The 25,897-nt window shown below is 38.6% G+C and overlaps 1 protein-coding gene across 2 annotated transcripts in view; it reads left to right on the top strand.

The window, feature by feature from the left end:
* LOC106880055 (F-actin-uncapping protein LRRC16A) overlaps positions 1-25,897 on the top strand; it is a 547,921-nt gene that overhangs the window by 141,023 nt on the left and 381,001 nt on the right. For both annotated transcript variants that reach the window (XM_089356189.1, XM_089356195.1), the window contains exon 11: positions 11,107-11,294. In XM_089356189.1, coding sequence (XP_089212315.1) covers positions 11,107-11,294 — 188 coding nt within the window. The remainder of the gene's footprint in view (positions 1-11,106; positions 11,295-25,897) is intronic.

Consider the following 25,897-nt stretch of genomic DNA (forward strand, 5'->3'; position numbering starts at 1 on the left):
GCAGTGTTTTGCCACCATGCCTTCATGCTTGCACAAAGTTGGTCCTGGTGCTGGAGTCAACTTTGCTCAAATCTTTGAACTGTAGAGAAGCAGGATTGGCATTGGGTCCTATGTTTTGATGTTTTATTTTCTCAGGAAGAAATGGGTATGTTGCATCACTTCAGGTTGATTTTTAGCTTGTCTTTGGAGTGCAAGAGTGGCTTTCCAACTGATCTTCCTGTTGGAAATTGGCCAAAGAGAAGTTGCTTCAGAATTCTGCTATCACTCATACATGAGAGATGACCTGACCATCTAAGCTGTGTTTTGATGAGGATGGCTTCAATACTTGATATGTTGCATTTTGTTAGTATCTCACTGTTATGAATATGGTCACTCGGTTTTGTGTTGGAGGTAGTATGCAAGTATTGCATGTGTGTACATATGTACATATTGATTTTTACTTTTATATGTATATATATGTGTGTGTGTGTGTGTGTGTGTGTGTGTGTGTGTGTGTGTGTGTGTGTGTGTGTGTATGTATATATATATATATATATATATATATATATATATATATATATTTATGTGTATTTCTTCTATCTTAATGAATAAAAATTCTTCTGATAGAATAAATGGGTTAATAGAAACCAATGTAGCAAAGAACACAAAATAACTGTGGTTAGCTCCTGTTTTTAAGGCAGGAACTCCTTGAAATTTTGGGTATTTGAGTATATTTAAGAATTTAAGGATTGGAGAAAACACTCCAATCCTTAAATTCTTAAATATATATATATATATATATATATATATATATATATATAATTTAACATTCAACTAGGTCCTCCATTTTTGACTACCTACACACTAAACTCCATTGCTAAAAATAACTCCACAGCCACTGATCTTAGCCAGAATGGACAAAATCATTTACTACTAGATTTCCTCCCCAACACCTATAGACTAGAAGACTACCACCAACACTTACTACTCTCTTTAACCCTTTCGTTACTATATTTCTGACCAAAATACACCCCTCATGAGTTTCAATTAAATTTTTAAATAATCATGAATTTAGACTAGTCTTATTAAACACCTGTAACTTTTTTATTTATCAACATATTAATGTGATATTTGGAGCATAATTAAAGAAAGGGTTCTTAATCAATTCTATTGCATAATTTTTGTCTCAAAGTTCTCCACGTACTGAGGTACTGCTAGTGTCTCTCACATGTAAATATTGGTTCAGCTTCACAAATCGTACTCGTTCATAATACTGGAAATATATTCATGGCCAAAAGGTTCCAGATCGCTCCAGTAATTTGTTATTCTGGGTAACTGTCTAATACCCATAATAATATTTATGGCAAAAAATGCCCGTATTTCATCTACAGTTGCAGGAAACCACAAGCTATCTTTTTTTTTCCGGCTTGTTTACATTCTGCGTAACGGTTTGTTTCCACAGTAATCATTTCAAACAAGCATGCTGGAAAAAATAAGAAAAAGAAGTCTAAAGGTTTCGCTTCCTGAGAAAGACTATGGGTAGACCCTGTCTCCTCAGAAAAATTTGTTAATAAAAATATTTTAAAAATCTTTACTCCATTCTGATGTAAAATCATCCTCGCTGTCGCCGTCGCTGCTTTCAGTTTCGAATACAGAAATATCCGATTCATTATCGTTCACCACGTGCTTTTGTAGCTCATTCATTCTTTTCTTTGATATCTCCATATCTTCTGTTGAAAAACCTTCAAATTCAGAATCACTGCTTGATAGCATGAAACTCCTCTCCATCTTCAAAGTTGAAAAAAATTAACGCTGCAAAAAATTTGGAAAAAAATCTTCCAAAATTCACTGAGTTCAAATATCACGTCAAACAATGTCAGATACAATAACTCAACTGTTTGCAAAGTGAAATCAGGTGTTTTAACGAATGTACTAACGAGGTTTGGGTTCAGATATACATTTAAATAATAATGGGTACTCTCGGCCGGCTACGGCCGGGTTGGTCTTATGAACCAAAAAATTTAGTAACGAAATTCCTTTCATTTTGCTCTATTTTGTTTATTTTTTACTCTATCTTCCTCTACCTCCTCATCCTCTCTCTTATCTTCTCAGCTACTCCTGTACACAAGATTCTTAGACACTATGTTTATACACCATACTTTATCATAAAGCCAATCCTTAACTACCCCCCACTCTATCTACCTCTCTTTCTACTTATTTACTTTTCTTCTTTTTACCACTTCCACTGCTATTCTGTTATTAAACATTGATATGTTCATGTCTGTTTTTCTCTGGATGTTTACAATATCAGGATTTTCACCCACATGGCTCTACGCAGGATTGCACCTGAACTTGTTTCTGTAACATCAGAAAGTTGAACCATGAACTTTTATGCTTCTTTTTTCTTCTCTCTCTTCATCTCCTTATTCCTTTACTCCCTTCCTCCTATGTCGTTATTTCATTAATATATACCCTTCGCATTTTCCCTATTTTTCCTTGATGATTGAATATCCAATACTCGGGGATATTCCAAAAACAGCTGTAAGACTTTGAATTTTTTCCAGTAATAATAATGTATATGGCTTGAGACGTTTGCCTTGCCTTAATGTTTGTTGTCCTCTTTAACAATTATATATCTGCTGCATCAAAAATCTGCAATGCCTCCATTACTACCATCTCAGCTATAACTTTGGAGCCTTAGAAATCCGTTACACCACTTACCTAGCATACCTAATCATTTAGATCACCTGTGAACTAAACCCCCATACTTGGTATATATATATATTTATGGGTGCTTTTTATGTGGCACCAACATTGTGAGGTCTGTTTTGGCTTGGTTTTACTGCTGGATGCCATTCCAATTGCCAACCACTTTACAATGTAGACTAGACACTTTTTATGTGGCACCAGCACTGGTGAAGTCGTCAAGTAACTTGTAAGACAAAAATCCTTTGATAGGGGAGGAGTCATTGGAGGAGGTGGCCTTATGACAGAGGGATAGAAACAGGTGTCTTACTGTAGAGGAGATACATAATTACTCAGTCAGAGGGAGAGGGCAAGAGAGAGAGTGATCAGGAATGAGAGAGAGTGAGATGGTGGAAGAGAGTGAGAGTGCAAGAGAGAGAAGGGTGTGAGAGAGAGAGAGAAAGAAAGATGGTGGTGAAGTGCCAGGGCTTACCCTCAAGGTACAGGAATCTGAATATAGATGAGATGGTAGAGTATTGCCAAGGGTGCATGAGTAGGGAGTACATGAATGTAGTGACTTTTGAAACTTGGGTATATAGAGGAGTTGTGGGACAACAGGACAGCAATGATACCCCATACATATGCACACACTCACACAAACACCCATATAAATATAAATAAGTTTATATACTCATAAATATATATATGTGTGTGTATATATACAGGGTGCAGTGAATAAACTGTCGTCTAAATTACGCAAAAATGAAAACAACACTGATGTTAGATTGTTTTTGTTGTAATGATACAAAACTAGTTTCGCATTGTTAAATCCGCTGTCGTGGATAAAAAGCGGCCAGCTCAGTGGCTGGGGGAATGACAGTCAAATAGACAACCATTCACTCTGCATGGCACAACATGGTAGAAGTGGTAAAACAAGATAACTATATTGAATCGAAAATAATCAGATTACCTGCATGTTATTATCATTAGACATTGCTCAACACTACCAATGTACTAGTATCATCACTGGACGTGACATGACACAAAACAAAAGAACAAGAAGAAAACAGATACACAGTGACAAACTGCAGGAATACACATGCAAGACTATTGTTATCATATCGGCTACACAGTGCGTATTGTGCCACAGAAAATAACCAAATCATGCAGTGTTGTATTGCACAAGAAAAACAACAATAATATGGTGACATCTGGCATTCCCAAAATGCAGTGGCACACAGACAATGCAGCCGAAGCCCTGCAAATACTCAGACAAAACATCATGTACTATTATGAAGATGAAGTTACAGAACCAAGGAAAATAGCATTAAAAATATTGAGAGGCATTGGAAATGAAGGACTCAAATATCTGAATGCATCTAGCTTATTAGAGGCTGACAAGAAAAACTCAAACTGTGGGAATTATTCGAAACAGAAGTCAGCACAAACCTCATTTTCAGAGTACATTACCTTAAACTGATGGCATGTAGGCAGCAGCATGATGAGACATTGATGACTTTGTTACAAGAGCCCAAACAATAGCAAAAAAATGTGAGTTTGAAGAAAAAGAGCTTAAACAACGAATCATTAAGTTGATCGCTTCAATTCCAAATGAAGCCTTCCAAAAAAAAACTGCTTGGAAAGGAGAAAGACTACAAACTTGAAGATGCCCAAATAGAGGGTAGAAAATTTGAAGCCATATCTTGCAGGAAGAAGTCAGATGCAATAAAGTGGAGTTTGGTGTCCAATGAAGGAAGGTAAGCATAAGTGGACTGGCTGAGGCCATAGATTTAAGTCTCACTTGGCTTGCCGGGTCTTTTCACGTACAGCATATTTCCAAAGGTCTTGGTCAGAAGTCATCGCCTCCGTGAGGCCCAATGTTCGAAGGTCGTGCTTCACCACCTCATCCCAGGTCTTCCTGGGCCTACCTCTTCCACAGGCTCCCTCAACTGCTAAGTTGTGGCACTTTTTCATGCAGCTATCCTCATCTATTCTCGCTACATGACCATACCAGTGCAATCGTCTCTCTTGCAAACCAGAACTGATGCTTCGTAAGTTCAACTTTTCTCTCAAGGTACTGATACTCTGTCTAGTATGCACACTGACATTACACATCTATCGGAGCATACTGGCTTCATTCCTTGCGAGCCTACGCATGTCCTCAGCAGTCATGGCCCATGTTTCACTGCCATGAAGCATGGCTGTTCGTACACATGCGTCATACAATCTGCCTTTTACTCTGAGAGAGAGACCCTTTGTCGCCAGCAGAGGTAAGAGCTCTCTGAACTTTGCCCAGGCTATTCTAATTCTAGCAGCTACGCTTTCAGCACACCCACCCCCACTGCTAATTTGGTCACCAAGATAGCAGAAGCTATCAACCACTTCTAGTTTTTCTCCCTGGAATGTGGCAGAAGTTGTTTTCTGCACATTCACAGTGTTTATAGCTCCTGAACATCTGCTACATACAAAAACTAACCTCCTAGTTAACCTTCGTTTGATATTGCTGCACCGCTTATGTGTCCATAGCTTGCACTGGGTGCATCTTATAGAGTTACTACCCACTCCTTTTCTACAGATCGAGCAGGGCCATCTACCCAAAGGGGTTTGTGTGTTTTGTCTGCCTTCCTACTTATTAGGAATTTGGTTTTAGCTAGGTTGACTCTAAAGCCCTTCGATTCTAGTCCTTGCTTCCACACCTGAAACTTCTCCTCTAGTTCTGATAGTGACTCAGCAATTAGTGCAAGGTCATCAGCATAGAGGAGCTCCCAGGGGCATCCTGTCTTGAATACCTCTGTTATCGCCTGGAGTACCGTGATAAATAGGAGGGGGCTGAGGACAGAACCTTGATGGACCCCTACCTCCACCCGGAATTCTTCACTGTATTCATTGCCAACCCTCACCTTACTGACAGCATCTCTGTACATGGCTCGCACAGCTCTCACTAACCATTCTTCTATCCCTAGTTTCCTTAATGACCACCAGATGAGAGATCGGGGGACCCTGTCAAAGGCTTTCTCCATATCAACGAAAGGCAGGTACAGAGGTTTATCCTTGGCTAGGTATTTCTCCTGAAGCTGCCTTACAAGAAATATAGCATCAGTGGTGCTTTTCCCTGGCACGAACCCAAACTGCATTTTTATTACCTGATCTAAAAGCTTGATACCTCTGTAATTATTTGTATCTAAAGCATCACCTTTACCTTTGTAGCAGTTGACTATGGTGCTGTTACACCAGTCATTGGGTATGACTCCTTCGTGTATCACCTGGTTCGTAATACGGGTGACTAGGCTATAGCCGACACTGCCAGATATTTTGAGCATCTCTGCAATGATTCCTGATGGGCCTGTCTTCATACTCTTAATTGCTTTATCTACCATGGTACTGTCAACTCGGATAGCTGGTCCTTCTGTTGGGTCGACATACGGCAGACTCTCTTTCTCCCATTCACTCTCTTTATTAAGCAATCTATCGTAGTGGCATCTCCAGACCTCTTTCTTTGCAGCCTCATTTAGTGCAAGCGTACCATCATCCATGCGAACACATTTCTCTCCTACGATATCACTATTCTCTCTCTTACACTGTCTTGCAACACAAAATACCTCAAGTCTTTGGTCCTCACGGTGCAGAACATTGGCAAATCTTTTCTTATCTGCTTCCCCTGTGACTAAATAAACCTGTCGCCTAGCTTCCCTTCTGGCAGATTGGTACAATTCCCTGCTACCACCGTTCTTCCAGTCCTTTCAAGCCTGTTTCTTTTGTCTAATAGCCCTGTCTACCTCCTTGTTCCACCACCACGTTATTTTAGGTCGAGAAAGGACCTTGCACCAACCACAGATCTCGTCGGTGGCCCTCAGCAGGTTGTCCCATAGAAACGTCCAGTTGTCCTCTACATTGTGTGAAGCTACATCCCACTCTATTTCGTCGAAGGCTTTGAGTAATAAGTCTCTAAATCTTTGTCCATTCGCAGGATCTTTGAGCTTCCATATCCTTCTCCTCCAAGCTGGTCGTCTTCTAGGCAGCCACTTAGCTCTGATCCTGAAGTCACTAACTACTAGTCTATGTTGTTGGGTACATTTTTCGCCTGGGAAGGTTTTGGCATTTCTAAGCAGCCATCTTTCCCTTTTCCTGGTGAGAATGTAGTTAATTTGGCTAGTGTGCCTGCCAGAACGGTAGGTGACTAGGTGACTGGCAGGTTTCCTGAAGTTAGTATTGCAGACCATAAGGTCATTTGCATCACAGAACTCCAAAACCATAGCCTCCATGTACGCCATAGAAGCCCCCTGAATGTTGTCCTACATGACCATTGAAGTCACCAGCCACAAAGAGAAGGTCCCTGTCATTCGTCGATGAGGTAGTCTGCAGGAGGGTGTCATAAAATTGGTCTTTCTGTCCGTCGGGTAGCCCGGGCTGAGGGGCATAGGCCGAGATAATTGTTACTAACCCATAGTGTAGGACTAATCTAATCCTAAGTATTCTGTCGCATACTCTAACTACCTCGATTACTTTATCCACCCATTTCTCTGCAAGAAGTATACCCACGCCCCCGACCCCATCTGTGTTTCCTGCCCAGAAAATCTTGTACCTGTGTTTTTTGCTGTGAGGAACCTAGCGGAACATCCTCTCCACCTTACTTCTTGGAGGCAGCAGATATTGACATGTCTCCGTTCAAGCATCTGAACAATCTCACCAGACCTACCTTTCAGTGTGCCTAAGAGTGCCAACCTTGAGGGTGTAGGAGGTATGGACCCGTGAGACCCTGGGGTGGGGGACGGCAGCGTCATGTACCTGAAAAGAAAGCTCGCATTTTGCAGAAAACATAACAATCAGTAGCATTCCTTTCAGCCAGCAACACTATGCTATCGTATTTTGCACCATATGATCTCTACCTTACGTAGGGGATAAAACCCTAAGTGGGGGTGGGAAATCTTTAGAAGTGTTCATGGGAGACAGTCACAGTACTGGTGAGGAAGATAGGAACCTCCGGTACTGGTGTAGAAGATAGGAACTTCCGGTACTGGTGTAGAAGATAGGAACTTCCGGTACTGGTGTAGAAGATAGGAATTTCCGGTACCGGTGGAGGGGGTGGGAGGGCGGGTGCAACAAACCCGCGGGGAGCAAGGAGTTAATCGAAGGGGGAGGAGAAGAGATATAGAGAGCGAGTGAAAACGAGATAGACATAGTGAAATAGATATCGGGAGAGACAGATTAAGTCAGTTTTAAAAAATAGTACTCCATCAACCTGCATCGCAACTAGGATACCACCCCTTTACATCACCATCAGGGAGACTGAGAGATATATTGTGGTGATGGAGAAATAATTTGGTGTTTTAGTGGGGTGATCAATGTAAAATATGGGTGGAGAGGAGAATATAAGGATGAAGGATAGATGTAAAAAAAAAAAATATAGCTTTGGACAGTGAGAAAGATTAGTTGTATCAGGGAAAAGCTACAGTTAGAGAGATGATGGGTGGTGGGAGTGTCTTGAAGAGGAAATTGGACAATGGCCTAGTTGTGCATATATATATCATCATCATCGTTTAACGTCCGCTTTCCATGCTAGCATGGGTTGGACGATTTGACTGAGGACTGGTGAAACCGGATGGCAACACCAGGCTCCAGTCTGATTTGGCAGAGTTTCTACAGCTGGATGCCCTTCCTAACGCCAACCACTCAGAGAGTGTAGTGGGTGCTTTTACGTGTCACCCGCACGAAAACGGCCACGCTCGAAATGGTGTCTTTTATGTGCCACCCGCACAAGCCAGTCCAGGGGCACTGGCAACGATCTCGCTCGAAAATCCTACAGGAGCCAGTCAGGCGGTACTGGCAACGGCCACGCTCAAAATGGTGCATCTCATGTGCCACCCGCACAAGAACCAGTCCAGGGGCACTGGCAACGATCTTACTTGGCTTGCCGGGTCTTCTCACGCACAGCCCATTTCCAAAGGTCTCGGTCCGTAGTCATCGCCTCGGTGAGGCCCAATGTACGAAGGTCTTGCCTCACCACCTCAGCCCAGGTCTTCCTGGGCCTACCTCTTCCACGGGTTCCCTCAACTGTTAGGGTGTGGCACTTTTTCACGCAGCTATCCTCCTCCATTCTCACCACATGTCCATACCAGCGCAATCGTCTCTCTTGCACGCCACAACTGATGCTTCTAATGTTCAGCTTTTCTCTCAAGATACTTACACTCTGACGGGTATTCACATTGACATTACACATCCAACGGAGCATACTGGCTTCATTCCTTGCGAGCTTACGTATGTCCTCAGCAGTTACAGCCCATGTTTCACTGCCATGTAGCATGGTTGTTCGTACGCATGCGTCATACAGTCTGCCTTTTACTCTGAGTGAGAGTCCCTTTGTCGCCAGCAGGGGTAAGAGCTCTCTAAACTTTGCCCAGGCTATTCTTATTCTAGCAGCTACACTTTCAGCGCACCCACCCCCACTACTAACTTGGTCGCCCAGATAGCGGAAGCTATCGACTACCTCTAGTTTTTCACCCTGGAATGAGATAGAAGTTGTTTCCTGTTTGTTTGCAGTCTTTATTGCACCTGAACATCTGCCACAAACAAAAACTAACTTGCTAGTTAACCTGCCTTATATATATATATATATATATATATATATATATATATATATATAGAGAGAGAGAGAGAGAGAGAGAGAGAGAGAGAGAGAGAGTGGACTGAAAAGTTAATAGACTGACTATGAAGGAGCATGCATTCATTTCAACTCTTCTTTTCTATTTAGGTAGACTGGCATCTGACTGTTCAAAGAAGACTTCAAAAGTAATTGGTAGCAACTTCTCTTGACAAAATTTTGCTTTGTAGCAAGTACCTTCTGAAGTAGAGTTTAGCCTCCAAAGACATTCATGATGACATAGTAACTACATTAGGGGATGACACTCTAGCTTCTCCCTCCTAAATTTAGCTGAATTTGGGAGGGGAAGGGAGAGTGTTGAACATGACCCAAAGTCTGGATGTCTTGCAAGTGCCACCACTGAGGAAAACATTAATCATGTTCACCACACAGTGATGGATGACAAGCAGTTGACAAAACATCAAATAGCCAATTCTATAAGCATATCCTGTTGAGAATATTCTGCACAATGGACTTGACATGATGAAAGTTTCTGCTCGGTAAGTGCCACATCTTCTGACACCTGATCAAAAGCATACCAGGCTGATCACATCACAGGAAAATCTGACATTGTTTGAGGCAGATCCAGTTTGTTTCCACCAGGAAGGGTGTTGGGTTCATCACTTTGAGCCAGAAAGAAAGCGACAATCCATGCAGTGGAAAAATCCTTCCTCACCTGCTTCAAAGAAGGCCAAGATTGTTTCATCTGCAAGGAAAGTGATGGCCTTGGTTTGTTAGGATGCAAAAGGCATTGTGTTTATTGACTATCTTCAAAAGAGCCACATCATCAATGGAGAGTATTATGTAAACTTGCTGAGACAGTTATGAAACCTCCAAGAAAACTGATGAAAGGGGTCTTGTTTCTTCAGGACAAAGCTCCAGTACACAAGTCCTTGGTTTCAGAGGCTGCTGTGTATGACTGTGGCTTTGAACTGGTTGGTCACCCTCCCTGTTCTCCTGTTCTCTTGATTTGGACCCTTCTGACTCATCTGTTCCCCAACATGAAAAACATTTGGCTGAGAACCAGTATCACAGTGATGATGACATCATATCTGCTACTGATGACTGTTTTGACCAATGGGAAACTTCTTCACTAATGGGATCTAAGCACTGTAACACACTGGAAGAAAGGTGTAGACCATAAAGGGTCTATGTTGTAAAATCAACTTCATTTGTTCACATTCCATTAGTGTATCTTTGTGAGCCTATGAACTTTTCAGTCAACCCTCGTAATAGAGAAATCCGAGATTTTTTGTTTGTGAAATATTTTATCACATTGATATATGATTCTTTTTATACTTTCTCATCTGCCTTTCTTTCATATATCTCAAGTTAGAAATATTGCATATTAATTTTGGACAAAAACTGTTTCAACACTTGGTTTCACATTGAAAGTGCTATGAACCAAATACAGATACAAAATACTGTATTTTACTACATCTTATTTTACACATACCTATTTTGCACATACCTATTACAAACTCTCTCAACTTTTGTTAAATGTCAAGTTAAGTTAATGATCCAGTCTTGAGTTACACATGAATAATTATTTATATTTATATTAAATGTTGATTATACCACCACTATCACTTAGCACTACCACCAGTAGTAATATGTCTATGTTTTAACTGATTACGATGAGTTATTTTTGTTTATATAAATTATTTTTTCGTTGTTGCTATTCACCATTAAAAGTGACCATATGGTTCCTCCTTCATATAATTATTTAAAAAGCTAAATTCAAGACAAACAGAAGCTGCTGTATTTATTATTGTTGGTTCTATATAGGTTAATTTCTCTTGTAGCTATCTGGTGCATTAGTACGAGGCTGTGTACATCATATGAACCACTTGAACCTCTCCCGGAACCCTTTCAGTCTAAGGAAAACAAAAGAAGCTACAGTTCCTCAGTCATGGAAACAACTATTCTCAAGTTTCTTCCAGCTGTTTCACCTGGACCTTTCAAATTGCAAACTCCCCATAGAAGCAGTGAGGTAAGTTGTAATATCCACTCGTGTGGATTGTAAATAATGCTGGAAAGCAACTGGGTATTGAAGGTATTGGTCAGCTTGTACAAAAAATTATTATTATTTGAGAAAAAAAATAGGAAAATTATTTTTAAAAATGTATGAATCATATGTATGAATGTTCAAAGCATACTGAATATTTGAAAAAATTGTATTTCAATTAATTCACTCACTCAACAGAAAGACACTGCTAACTTTCAACCACTTTTTGCATGGTGTATGATTTTTATATAAATTTTGTGTTGATAAGTATACAATACTTTTTTGTTTATTGAGAAGTATAGTAATAGGCATTACAGTTTTATAAAAAAGCTCAACGCTAAATATATTATGTTGACATATACATATCTCTTCAACTTAGCATAGACACCTATATCTTCTAACAACTATATCTCATCCTGCATTGAAAACACTTTTCTCACCTTACCTTTTCTGAAGTCATTATTCTTCTTGATTTTTGTGCACTCAACTTGTAGCTCTCTCACTTCTCTCATACAAGTTCTGCTTCATAGAGGTTAAAATTTTGTCCTCTCAAAGTGTCTTCACTCATTTACCTGATTGTTAAAGAAACAGTTCAAGCATACTTAAGACCTCTTGTTGGTTTTCAGTCTAACTATGAAAAACATTTCTGGCCAAGGGAACAGGTAATGATTGATGATAGGAATGGCATTTGGCTGTAGAACATTTGCCTCACAAAATTCCATCTGATCCATACATGCATGGAAAAGTAGACATGAAAACAATGGCACCAACAGTTGATTGATTACTGAGCATTCATAATACCAAGTAATGCCCAGGTTCTTTTAGCCCATACTCTAACATGCTTTTATTTTTGTCATCCATGCAGCCACATAGTTATTCTTTTATTACTTGTTTCAGTCATTTGACTCCAGCCATGCTGGAGCGCCACCTTTAGTTACTCTAACTTTTCAGTAACTATTTTGTTTTACTACTCATTAAGGGCTTGTTCTTCATTCTCAGCTTTGATGCTCCTTTCTCACATCTATCATAGCCATGATGAAGTATTTCTACTTCAATTCTCCTGCTCAAGAATCGCTGCTCTGCCATCCTTCCTAATTCCAATGCCTACTAAGTAAGCTTTAGTAGATCTGATTACAAACACACAATATTGCCTGTTATGGGAAGCACCATACACTGCCATTGACATAATTTACACAATTCCCTTATGTCCTTCTTATTTTGGGTTCTTTGTTTCATATACCCATTCCATATTACTTTTCCAAGACACTATCAAATACATCAGAACTTATTTGTCAAATCATACCATGCTGTAAAGTCATTGCATTACTCCCTAATTGCAAGTGTTTTCTTAATAATTGTAAGATTGTTTTGAAATATGAATGAATATTTTCTTGAAAATTCATATGCACCTTTTAGTCATTTGCACCATGTAGCAGTTTACATATCAGCTTTGATTCTTTATTCTCCCATGTTAAACTTTCTCACTTTCCTTATGGAAAATAATAGGTGCAATCTTAGTGTTGTGGTGAAATCCTGACACCCCTGTGGGATAGCAAGTGAACTGTCTTAAACATTATAAAGGCGCATGCATACTGAAGGTGCGATGTACAGTGTGGTGTGTGCAGTCACATTTGTAAAAACAGTCTTAGAAGCTGTTGAGAAGAGATATAAGTTTGTTACATGTTTGTTACTGATTTAGTTTTTGTAGTGTTATAACACTGTTACAGTTTTGTCTATATCCAAACTCAAGGTTATAAGAGTGGTGGCAAGATATTTGAAACTCACTGTGGACATTCTTTGCAGGGAAGACCTATTAGCTTCCATGGTACAGTTGCAATGGAAACTACAACAACAGAAACAGCAGCAACAGTTGTTGCTATTGTAGTTGAGGCAACTACAACAGCAACAATAAGAACAACAGAAACAGCAACAACAACATCAACTGTTGTTGGAATTATTGTTGGAGTCCAAAATCATTTCAGGTTCATTTTCGGCTGATGGAGTTGCTAATTCAGCTGAAGAATTTACTTATAATCCAGAAGAAGGAATTACGTTTTCTGCATACTTCAGAAGGTATAAAGAAATTTTCAAATAAGAATGTAGAAACTGGATAGATGAAAAAAAGGTATGACTTCTTTTAAGGAAATTGTTACCCACAGAACATGAAAAGTATTATAATTACATCCTGCTGAGAAAACCATCCGAAATTTGTTTCTAGGAAACAATTAACCTGTTATCTAAAATATTCTGTGAAAGAAATTCACTATTTAATATTCGCTGGGGTGCTTGAATTTGAAAAAAAAAAAGAAACTGAAGATTTCGTCACATATGCCAGAATCGTAAACAGAGAATGTGAAAAATTTAAACTCAATGAATTAACCCCAGACATGTTCAAATGTGTAATCTTTGTACAAGGATTAACTGAAAGCAAGGATGCGGAGATACAAAACTAGAACAGGAGTTGAAACTTACTCTACAGGCAGTGACTGAAGAATACCAAAGGATTATAAATTTATGACAAGATGCAGAAGAAAATTGAAAAAGATAATTCAAATATATATACATGTCGACCTGTAACAGATAAAAAAAAAAGAAAAACAGCAGTCAAGATCCAAACCATGCTATGGGTATGGAGAAATACATTTTAAAAGAAACTGTCCTTTTAAAAATCTAAAATGTTTTGGATATGGAAAAATCAGACACAAGAATTCATATTGTTGGGTGAAACAAAAGGTTGAACGAAAAAATTTCGAGAAACAAGTATTGTCAACACAAATGCAAAGCAAGGCACAAACTTCCTAGTTAACCTTCCTTTGATATTGCTGCACATCTTATGTGTCCATGGCTTGCACTGGGTACATCTTATAGAGTTTCTACCTATGCCTTTTCTACAGATCGAGCAAGGCCATCTACCTGAAGGGGTTTGTGGTTTGTCTACCTTCCTACTTATTAGGACTTTTTTTTTAGCTAGGTTGACTCTAAGGCCCTTCGATTCTAGTCCTTGCTTCCACACCTGAAACTTATCCTCTAGTTCTGATAGTGACTCAGCAATTAGTGCAAGGTCATCAGCATAGAGGAGCTCCCAGGGGCATCCTGTTTTGAATTCCTCTGTTATCGCCTGGAGTACCATGATAAATAGGAGGGGGCTGAGGACTGAACCTTGGACTCCTACCTCTACATATATATCTATATTTCCTCATATATATAATATATATATATTATTTCCTCATCATTATTTTTATATATTTTACATGCTAACATGGGGTGGATAGGTTGTCACAACCTGATTCAGTTCTTATTTGAAGTTACCGTCATGTAGATTGGGTTGAAGGACCAAGTGTTGCTTGCTCATTCCCCTTTCTGGCATGGTTTCTACTGCTTGATACTCTTTCTTACACCAACCACTTTACAGGGTGTACTGGGTGCACCAGGTAAAGCCTACTCTGAGTCAAGGATTTATATGTATGGGCAGAAACTGCGAATTGTGGATACATTTGTGTATTTAGGCAGTAGTGTGACTATGACCCCCTTGATGATGAAATCTCATTTCAAATCAAGAAAGGCAGTGATACATTCAGAAAACTGGATAGACATGGCCTCAGCATGGAATTTCAGTCGAGACAAAGTTGAAGGTCTACTATTTGTCTTCATTACTATATGCATGTGAGGCCTAGGTTACTTACCAGTGACATATGAAAAGGCTGTAGTGATTTCACCAAGTGTTTCTGTCATATACCAGGTATCCAATGGTGATTGTAGTTTACTGTTCCATTGTAGGTAGGATCAACAAAAAAGTACTCCATCCAGTGAGAAAGAAATATCATTTAATATACATTGTATTTAAAAATGAGCTACTTACAGTTTCATGCCTTGGAAACAATAATTCAGCAGATTTATTTAACATGCCTTGTATCTCCAAGCAATCTTTCAGGCTCAATACACATAGTTGTTTTGTGTTTCAAATAAGACCAGTCATATGTATTGAGTCTGAAAGATTGCTTGACACAAGGCACATTATATATAAATCTGCTGAATTATTTTTTCCATAATATTTATATACTGTGTATGTAAAATGACAATGGTAAATGTATGTATGCGATGTTGAAGTCCTCTGACACATTCAGTCTACCAGTATATATAGTCTCTAGTACAGCATTGGTTATAATGGAGTGATTATGTAGTCAGGATGAAAAATGATCAGATCTCTAAGCAATTTCTATAATGTGAATTATCCAAGAGTTAAAGACCATTGCACAAACTGAAATTAAGATATAAGGACTACATCAAACATATACTGGAGAAGGTAAGACTCTTGGAAAACGGATGGAAAAACTGCTTTAAATCATTCATTGTGGAAGAAAGCAGTGCAAGATGTAAGGATGAAATTCAGACAAAATCATATCAAGCATGAACAGCTTAAGAAAAATTTTCATAAGTGCCTCGGTGTAAATTTGCTTGAGTATGTTGGTGCAGAGCCAAGTCTAACATGTAACGAGTGTGGGTGTGTTTAAATAAAGCAGACTTTAGAAGTCATCAGAGGATTAAAAACACACACTCTCAGAGGGAGAGAGAAGAAAGTTGTTTACTATGAATTATACCACATCTCTACTTTAAGAGAGTGTTAAAGAAATGAGAATCATGAACTGAAACATGATTTGAAGGTTCACCAACACAATATTGTGACATCTCCTGCATGAAGTGCTCATCATTGCCACATTTGTAGAAAAGAATGTAAGTCTGTGGCAAGACTGAAAAGCCACATCTGTGTTGTTCATGTTCAAGAGAACAATCAAGTAATGGCATTACTCAAAAGTAATGCATTGTATATGTATGTGTGGATGTGGATGAGTGCATCAGTACATGTATATATGCATGTTTGTTCGTTTTCTTCTTTTCTGTTTTTAATGATTTTGAGTCTCCCTGGAAGGAAAGAGCTGGTTTTTGACAAAGATACAGAGCTTCATCATTGGAATGTAGATAAAAACAAAGTTACGTTTCAAACTTGAGAAAAGTCTTGCATTATTTTTCTGTTCTGTAATGTTTGTGTCAGCTGGTTGATTTCTTTTTCTGAAAACTCTACCTTTTCCAATTGTTAAAAAAAACCAAGTGCACCAATTATTGTTGATGGAAATGTGAATTAATTATCTGAGTATAGAAGCTGAAGTTTTAAAGCAGTTGCCCATAGTTATCCTCTTTGATTTTTTTAAAGAGATATTCATATCAACAAGGAAGGTGATCTCTATGGAGAGTACATACTTTTTCTTGTTTGTCTAAAACAATGGTATCCAACCTTTTATGTTTGCACTTAGTAAAAGTGTTTATGGGAATGTTCCATCAATATTCCTTGTATTGATGTTTATGTATGTATTCAATAACAGGGGGACTCTCACCAGGACAGTCACTATTGGAGTGGAATTTTAAATTGCTTTAGCAACAGCATCATATCACATTGGAGTGGGGGTTAATACTTTGATGACATTTCTGTGATATCTTGCACAGCAATATGACACAAGCACAGTTAAGACACATGATTGATAGATCTTAACTTTAGGTGCTGTTTTGATGTCTGATTGCAACCAGAGCCTCAATTCAAGCTATCCAAATATATCATGGGGTTTAGAAAGTCTATAATGGTCCTCCTCACCAAGTGTATTAAATCTAGATAGTGTGCTACCAAGATAGACAAATGTAAACACAACTTCTATCGTTATACCCTTGATATGTATGATAGGATATATGACTTGCTTGGTGGTTGTATCATGACTACATTTTTCTTAAGAGAATGTAAGCCAAGCACAACACATACAACTGAAAAGCAGTCCATCTGGAGCTGCAGTTCTTCTTCAGTGTGGGTTACAATATTGCAGTCATCAGCCTGAAGGAGATCATAAATGAGAGCCATGGAAGTTTTCATTACTGCAGGAAAACAACAGACACTGAAAAACTTTCCTGCTGCATGGTAATTGATGTAGACACCAGCATCACTATGCACAAAAGCTTGCAAGATAACAATAGCAGAGAAGATGACAAGCAAAATAGGAGCCAGGAGGTCACCCTATTTAACACCAGATTCAACTGAGACACAAACCCATGCTTTGATGTTGTCATGAAGAAATCAAAATAAGCCCTGTGAACTTTTCTAGACACTCCAACTTGAGAAGGACATCTCAAAGAGTTAGGCTACATACTTTGTCAAAGGTTTTCGTATTATTGATGAAACACTGATAGATAATCAATGTCTTGAGTGATTTCACCAGTTATGCTTGCATAATGTCCTTATCTCGTGGCAATTTCATGTGCCTGAACAAGGGTAGTGCAGCTGTCAAAAACGATGAATATCTACTCCATAATTATAAAATACCAAATTACATAGTCTTGTTATCCTATCCATTTAGAGGACATCTACATGCCAAAATATGTGGTTTATGGTGAGCTGGAGCAAGGAAAATATCCCCAGTGCAAACCATGAAAGCATTTGAAAGACAGTCTTCAGGACACACTTACAAAGATCAATATCAACATTGACATCTGAGAAGGTCTTGCATCTGATAGGAAGCTGTATAGGAATCTTATTGCCACTGGTGTTAAAGAAATTGAGAGCAACAGAGTTGCATACACTGACTTTAAATGTACTGATAAATATATGGAGGATATGAACTCTCACTGAGAAGGGCATGAAAGAGTGTCTTTCATGTAATCAGTGTGATCATGTCAGCTTCTCAAAGACTGGCCTACTTAGTCACAAGTGTTGCCATGGAGATGCCCAATCTACCGATGTGATATCCATCATGTTATCTCATGTAGCAGAGTGTATGGATTGGCCAGTGAACTATTTCCCAATGTTCATATGGTCAGGTTGTTGCTGGAAGGCTGACTTATGGTCAGTGTGAGGTCTTAGGAGCCAAATGTGATGACATCAGTGATTGGGAGACCAAACTTAAGATGTTTATTAGACTGAAATGGGTTTAAGAAGCTGTCTTACTTGGTTACAAGTCAACTTACACTATGTATGCAGCTGTCCAGCTGTCAAATGATGATGATGATGATGTTGATTTTATTGAAACAACTAAGTGGTGTTTGCTATGACACTACTGTGATGAGATTGCAATAAGATAACTTCATGATGGTTGTAATGATGGACTAATGATACAACCAATGGTTGTAGAGACTTTGGTACTTGTTGAAATGATATATTTCAGAAGTGCTTGTAATGGAACTCCTCAATACTGAAAAATCTTGTTCAGTCTCTTGTACTTTTGCTCTGGAGTCTCAGCTGAAAACCTATTCTTGTGCTTGAGAAATCCTGGTCAGTCTCTTCTACCTAGTTAAATCAAATTCCTTTCATCTTCATTGAAATTAATATCTAGGTATTTTGTTAGTCTACAAATCTCTTATACTTGGATCCATATACTCTTCCCTTCCTTTTCTGTTATGCATTTGCTACCAATCATTCAGACTTGGTTGCATACATTACAGGTAGCACACATATGGTTAATGGAAAATCTATTTTGAAGATGAAAATATTAAATGTAACAAACTTTATTATCGGGGTATGATATAAAAGCACATGGGAAACATTCCATTGAGTTGAATACTTTCATTATTTAGTGTAGATCTCACCAAAAATATAAACATATCAGGGTGGGCTGAAAAGTTCAAAGGCTGACTATGAAACTGATGCTAGAACTGTGAAATCCTGCATGCATTCATGTCAGTTCTTCTTATTAATAACTAAATTCTTTCTTACCAGGTAAACTGACATGTGACTGTTCAAAGATTTTAAAAGTAACTTGTAGTGATTTGTCTTGGAAAAGGACAAGATTTGACATCATGATGTTTATCAAATATCGTAGAAAAAGAGCTGATCACATCATGAGAAAAATCTGACATTACTTGAGGCAATTCCAGCTGGTTTCCCAAATTTTTTCTAACCCAGGAAGAGTATTGGGTTCATCACTTTGAGCCAGAAACAATCCATGCAGTGGAAACATCCCTCCTCACTTGCTTCAAAGAAGACTAAGGTCTTTTTATCTGCAGGGAAGGTGATGGCCTCAGTTTTTTAGGCTGCAAAAGGCATTGTGTTTATTGACTACATTCAAAAGGACCACACCATCAATAGAGAATACTATGCCAACTTCCTGAGGAAGTTATAAAAAAAGGTTATGGAGACCAAATGCCCAGGAAAACTGACAAAAGGAGTCTTTATTTCATCAGTACATAAGTCTTTGGTTTCAAAGGCTGTTGTTCACGATTGTGACTTTGAACTAGTTGATCGCCCTCTCAATTCCCCTGATTTTTCCCAATCTGATTGTCATCTGTGTCCCAGCATGGGAAAACACTTGGCTGGGAACCAATATCACAGTGATGATGATGTCATATCTGCTATTGATGACTGTTTTGACCAACAAGATAAAAGCTTCTTCACTAATGGGATCCAAGCACTGCAAGACTGATGAAAGAAGTGTGTGGAATGTAAGAGGGACTATGTTGAAAAATAAACCTCATTTGGTCACATTCCAGGAGAATATCTTGATCAGCCATCCCTCATACATACACACACACATATGGTATTTTTCTTTCTCTTTATTGTTTTAATTTAGGATAAATTTCAACCAGCCACCTGCTTGGTTGCAAGGTTGTGAAAGAAAGCATCTTGTTTTATTCATCATCCTTTAAATGTTAAAAAGGTCTTGCAGATTTTTATAGTCCCAGATATTGTGATCATTTGTCATATATGAATTAAGGATTTTCACTCTCTCCACAAGGTCCCAAGTTCTGCCATACTTTGCATCAGACGGGTTGGTATGTATCCTGTTGCTCCAATAATGATAAATATGAAGCTGAAAGAGTATCATGGGTACTGGATTTGAAAACTTCTTATCAATGGCTCGTAGATGTCCTCATTCTCTTGTATCTTTCTAACTGCATTCATGTCCAGAGAGTAGCTGATTTCCACTACAGAACATATCTTTTCCTTGTGGTCCCTCACAACATTACCTGGGTAGTTGTGTTTTAACTTGGTGGCTGCTTTAATTTTTAAGTTCCACCAATATTCTTTTGACCAACTTCATATCTAGGTTTTCTTTTTTGTTATCCTGTTCCAGACTGTTCTGACCAGTGCATCATGGCTTATGAGAAGATGGATAATATCTGGAGGACAGTCTCTCACAGTTGGCAAAAATGTAGTTGTTGTCTTCGTCCTGATCTTGCACATCCTATATTTGTTGTCAGTCAGCATTTTCTGTTTTTTATGCTGTAGGTACTAAGCAGGAATCTCTTGTTTTTGAATTGCATGGAGGTATCCTTCAAAGTGGGATGTCATAAACTTGTTGGTACTCCATACCAAGTTTTGAATTGATCAATCCCATCTATGGTTTGTGTTTTTTTGTGCCAAATACCCATGTGCAATCTTCTCAGTAAACTGGTGCAGTTTTTTTATCTTGTTTTTCTAATAAATAAATTTTACCACTGCTCCTTTGGGAGAGGTCTGTAATAGCTCATATTTCATACTTCTCTTTAAGTTCTTTAGCTATCTTAATTCTGTTGTTGATTTCGTTGTCACAAACTTGGGTGAGATAATGACTGGTTTCTTTCCTCAGCTGCAGATGTTGTTTTGGTGTATTCTGAGCACATGGTCTATTCAGTTTGCAAATCAGGATGCTAGTACAAGAGAAATCACAAGAAAAAATGACAAGTTAGATGCAAAAATTTGAAGGGTGAATAAAAATGGAGAAGAAAGAAAAGAAAGAAAATTAGAGCTATGTCCCCTTTGACTATAAAGCCATAATTAAGTTAATTGTTATAGAATAAAACAATTCCACTGGTCCAAAGTCTGGCTCAATCAGGAGAGGGAGCGTCCTTCAGTTTGCCAAAAGAAATTTTTCAATGTGTTTGCATTTGCTGAAAATTTTGGATCTGGAATTAAGCAGTGTGGCGGAATTCTTGATATCAAAAGGATATGTGATCTTTCAGCTATGCATGAGTTGTATTTCTTAGATCTGTTAACATATGCCATGGATTTCTCTACAATTCTCCACCTGATTGTATGTGGTGTGCAGTTTACTTTTGTGGATGTGCCGGAAAGAAAAGTGGTTTGCATAACATCTTTTGAAATCACCTTCACATAGTCTGATGTAATTTTTCTTTCTAGTTAGGTTATCTTGAAGCATTGCTGTGACCTCTGCCTCATATATGATGGAGTTTATCATACACACCTAGTCAAGTGGGCAAGTTTCAAGGTCTCAACGGTTACAACTGGGAGTGAGCTCTTGGTGATACTTATGAGAGTCACTTCCCCTGTCATCAGATGGTCTCTGAGGAATCAAGATGTTGATGAGTGATTTGTGAGATTTACAAGCCATGTAGAGAAATACTGTCAGTAAAGTGAGTGTTAGCAATGAATTAGTATGCTGTTACTAGTACACAAAGGCTTGCTTCTTAATCCTTTCCTATTCATCATAGTCTTCCAGGTCATAGCAGAGGAATTTATGATGTGTTACCCTTGGGAACTGCTATATACTGATGACCTCATTCTTATAGTATAATCTATAGTTAGAATGAGAAAAAAAATTCCAGGTTTGGAATTCTGTAATCAAAAGTGCCTTAAAGCTAACTTAGCAAAAACTAAAGTTCTAGTTAGCAGGAAAACAGACCAGACTTTATTCCTTTCAAGAAAATGGCCCTACTCAATATGTCTGAAATGTGAAGTTAAGAAATTCTGTATGGTGTACCCAAGTGCAAGCTCTGGACACATGAGTTGCTGTGGAATCACATAAAAATGAACAGAGAAAGTAGACTTTGTTTGAGGAAGATGTACCAGAGCAATAAAGACTAAAATCACTGGAAATAGATTCTCTGAAATGCCCAAGAGACTCCCTGGTGGCAGTAGATAGTTTTTGCTGTCTAGGTGATCTAATTAGCAGTGGAGAAGGATGTTCTGAAAATGTAATTGCTAGAATAAGAACAGGATGGAGAAAGTTCAAGGAGTTATTACTTTTGTTGATAACAAAATATCTTTTTATCAGAGTGAAAGGCACATTGTATGATGCTTGTATGGGAACAGTAATGCTGTATAATAGAGAGATGTTGGCCCTGAATGCAGAGAACATGAGAAGACTGGAAAGAAATGAAGCTAGCTTGCTCTGGTGGATGTGCAGTGTAAGTGTGCATGAATGTCATAGTATAAATATACTGAGAAAAAGATTGGGCATAAGAGGAATCAGATGTAGTATGCGAGAACAAAGACTTCACTGGTACATGCACGTCACCTGAGGATGAGGACAGTCATATAAAGAAATGCCAATTGCTTAGAGTGGATGGAGCTTGTGGAATGGGGTGACCCAGGATGAGATGGAATGAAGCAGTGAAGGCTAATCTCACAGTGGAGATGACAAATGATGGAGGTGATTGGCATTTCACTGTGCTTGAAAAAACTCAGCCATCACCACTTAAGTAAGGTCCTAAAAGTATTTGGTTTATGTCTCACCAGGTCCTGCTCTTGTGCCCATCTGTCCTTATCAAGCTTTCCCCACCTCCCATCTTCCTAAAATCTCTTCATTACACCTATCCGTTTGGTGTGATTATTTGATAGTGGAGTCTGCACATATTTCTTCCTTTTTGTCCAACTAGTTTCCTCCTTCTCTCTCTCTAGAACTGTTTCTTTTAACATCCCTCAGTCTCAATATCATCTATTCCATTTTATTTCCATTGCTCATCTCTTTTTGTGTATCCAGGTATCTCTCCCTCTCCTGTGAGTTACATCATCTTTAACCTCATTTTTAACACTTTATATCTGCTATCATTCTCTACACCTTATATTTGCTGAGAATGCCCTGCCATTTTTGTCCTCCAGTCACTAAAGTCACAACTGTGTACTTGTAACCTTCATATATATCTCTCTCACTCCCTCTGTCCTCATCTATCTACAGGTTTATTATACTCTGCTCTGTACCCCATTTCTGTACTGTTACTTGTCAACTTTTTCCTGTCATACTCCTCTCACACTCCTATAAAGTTAACCATACATACTTAAATGCATAGGGTATATGACATCTAGAAAGGAGTGAAGCTAGCATGCTTCATTAGATTTGCAACATAAGTGTGCATGTATGACATAAGTACAAATGTGTTGAGAGAAAAAGTGGACATAGGAAATCAGATGTATGCACTGGTGTGGTCATGTGATATTCATGGTGGAGAAATGACCTGCTAATTGCTAAATGTGTATAGAAATTATAGAAAAGGAAAATCTTGGGAGACATGGGACAAAGTAGTGAGAGCTAATCCCAAGATATGGATCCTCATAGAAGAAACACAGAGTACTGGGATGATAAGCAATTCACTGTGTTCAAGAAGGCACAGCTGTCAGGGTGTGAGGTCCTAACCGCATTAAGTTTATGTCTATACACTAACTGGGCCCTGCCTCTCCACCCAATCTATATTTGTCAAGCCTTCCCCAATACCTCATCTTAACAAACATATCCCCATCACTCTTTTGCCTGCATATGGATGAAGACAGTTGTGTGAAGAAGTGCTGATTGCTTAAATTGGATAGAACTCATGAAGGAGGGACATCCAGGAAGTATTAAAAGCTGATCTCAAGATGCTGAGCTTTACAGAAGAGATGACAAAAGACTGAGATGATTGGTATTTTGCTGTGCTTGCAAAGATCCATCCATTACAGCAAAAATGATATTCTAAAATCCACTTTGTTATGCTTGTACATGTGAGGCCCTGTCTTCACTCTCACCCTTTCTCTGACACATCAAGCATTCCTCTCAATTTTCATCTTTCCCCCCATTTATGGTACTTCTTGACTACTGTACTCACCTCAGAGAAAAATTGGCATGTATTACATCCAATCTCCTCATGGTCTTCCCCACCACCAACTACTTCCATTTCTGCCAACACTATTTCAACCAATCATCTCTTTCCTATTCCTTCAGCCACTGATCTCTTTCTCTCTCCATTCTGTTATACCCTGTTCTAAATACCTCTCTTATCTGCCATCATTCTGTTGTATCCTCTATCTCCAGTGTTGTGGTACTGCCACAATATTGTTACAGATGGTTTAGATACACTGTATCAGTGTTGTAACAATAAACAAGATAACAATGCAGCCACAATAACGCAATGATCCCACAATCTCTTCATGAACCAACAATCAATATTCTAAACAAACTAACCAACTGATACCATCCGATTTTACTGCAAAGTCAACTTGAACTAACACACAAACTCCACCCCAACCACTACTATTTATAATTGCTCAGTCCAGTCTATTTCTAGTAAGGGGACGTCATGACTCTCATCACAACATCTCCCATTTTGAGATTTTGACTTACTCTTTTATTGTTTCAGTCATTTGACTGAAGCCATGCTGGAGCACCGCCTTTAGTCGAGCAAATTGACCCCAGGACTTATTCTTTGTAAGCCTAGTACTTATTCTATCAGTCTCTTTTGCCGAACCGCTAAGTTACGGGGACATAAACACACCAGCATCGGTTGTCAAGCGATGTTGGGGGGGACAAACACAGATACACAAACATACACACACACACACACACACACACACACACACACATATATATGCATATATATGACGGGCTTCTTTCAGTTTCCGTCTACCAAATCTACTCACAAGGCTTTAGTCGGCCTATGGCTATAGTAGAAGACACTTGCCCAAGGTGCCACGCAATGGGACTGAACCTGGAACCATGTGGTTGGTAAGCAAGCTACTTACCACATAGCCACTTCTACGCCTTCCGTAAGAAGTGAAATTTCTTTTCTTTTTTCTTTTTCCAGCACCACTCCCTCTTTTTCTTTTTGTCTGTAGAAAATTTAGTATCTTTTTCATTTTGACATTATTTCTAAGTGTACTGTCTGTTTCCATTTTCTACTACTGCTTCTACAAGGCTCAATCTCTTTTGGTGGTGGCACCTCAAATATGTCATAGCAGAATTCCATTGGTATTTCCTTTCATTTTTCAGTATTTCTCGTATTTAATTGGTTTAGGTGTCTCTTCTGTTCCAAACATTGTCCTTTAATCATGTACATAATGTTTCCTAATCTTTTAGTTACAAAACGATCCTCCTTATTTCCTCCTTCAAAATGTGTTCTTGCATTTTCTGTATTTCCTTTTTTCCTAACAATTTATTGAAGATCAATTTTATTTTTTGCATGAATGTTAACTCTGCCAGAGACTTTCCTGAACTGGTATTCAGATTGAATGTTACTCCATATACCCTCAAGTATTTCGTTAGCACCTTGTCATTACCTACGTCATTCCTTGCTTTTTTTAATGCTTGCTTGAAAGTATCAACGAAACTTTCTGTCTGTTTGACGGTTGGTAGGGCAGGGTAAAACTATGCTTTATCGTATGTATTTTCTAAAAATTTTTGAATTCATGACCTGTAAATTGTGTTCCATTATGTGATACTAATGTGTTTAGAACACCATTTTGGGCAAATAATTCATATAGGAACATTTTTGTTGTTTTTGCGGTTGGTTTATTACACCTGCATACCTCTGGCCACTTTGTACCACTATCAACAACCATTAGTTAGTATGTGCCATTCACCAGTCCAGCG

Source organism: Octopus bimaculoides, chromosome 1 (assembly GCF_046866305.1).
Source record: "Octopus bimaculoides isolate indiv1 chromosome 1, ASM4686630v1, whole genome shotgun sequence".
NCBI lineage: Eukaryota > Metazoa > Mollusca > Cephalopoda > Octopoda > Octopodidae > Octopus > Octopus bimaculoides.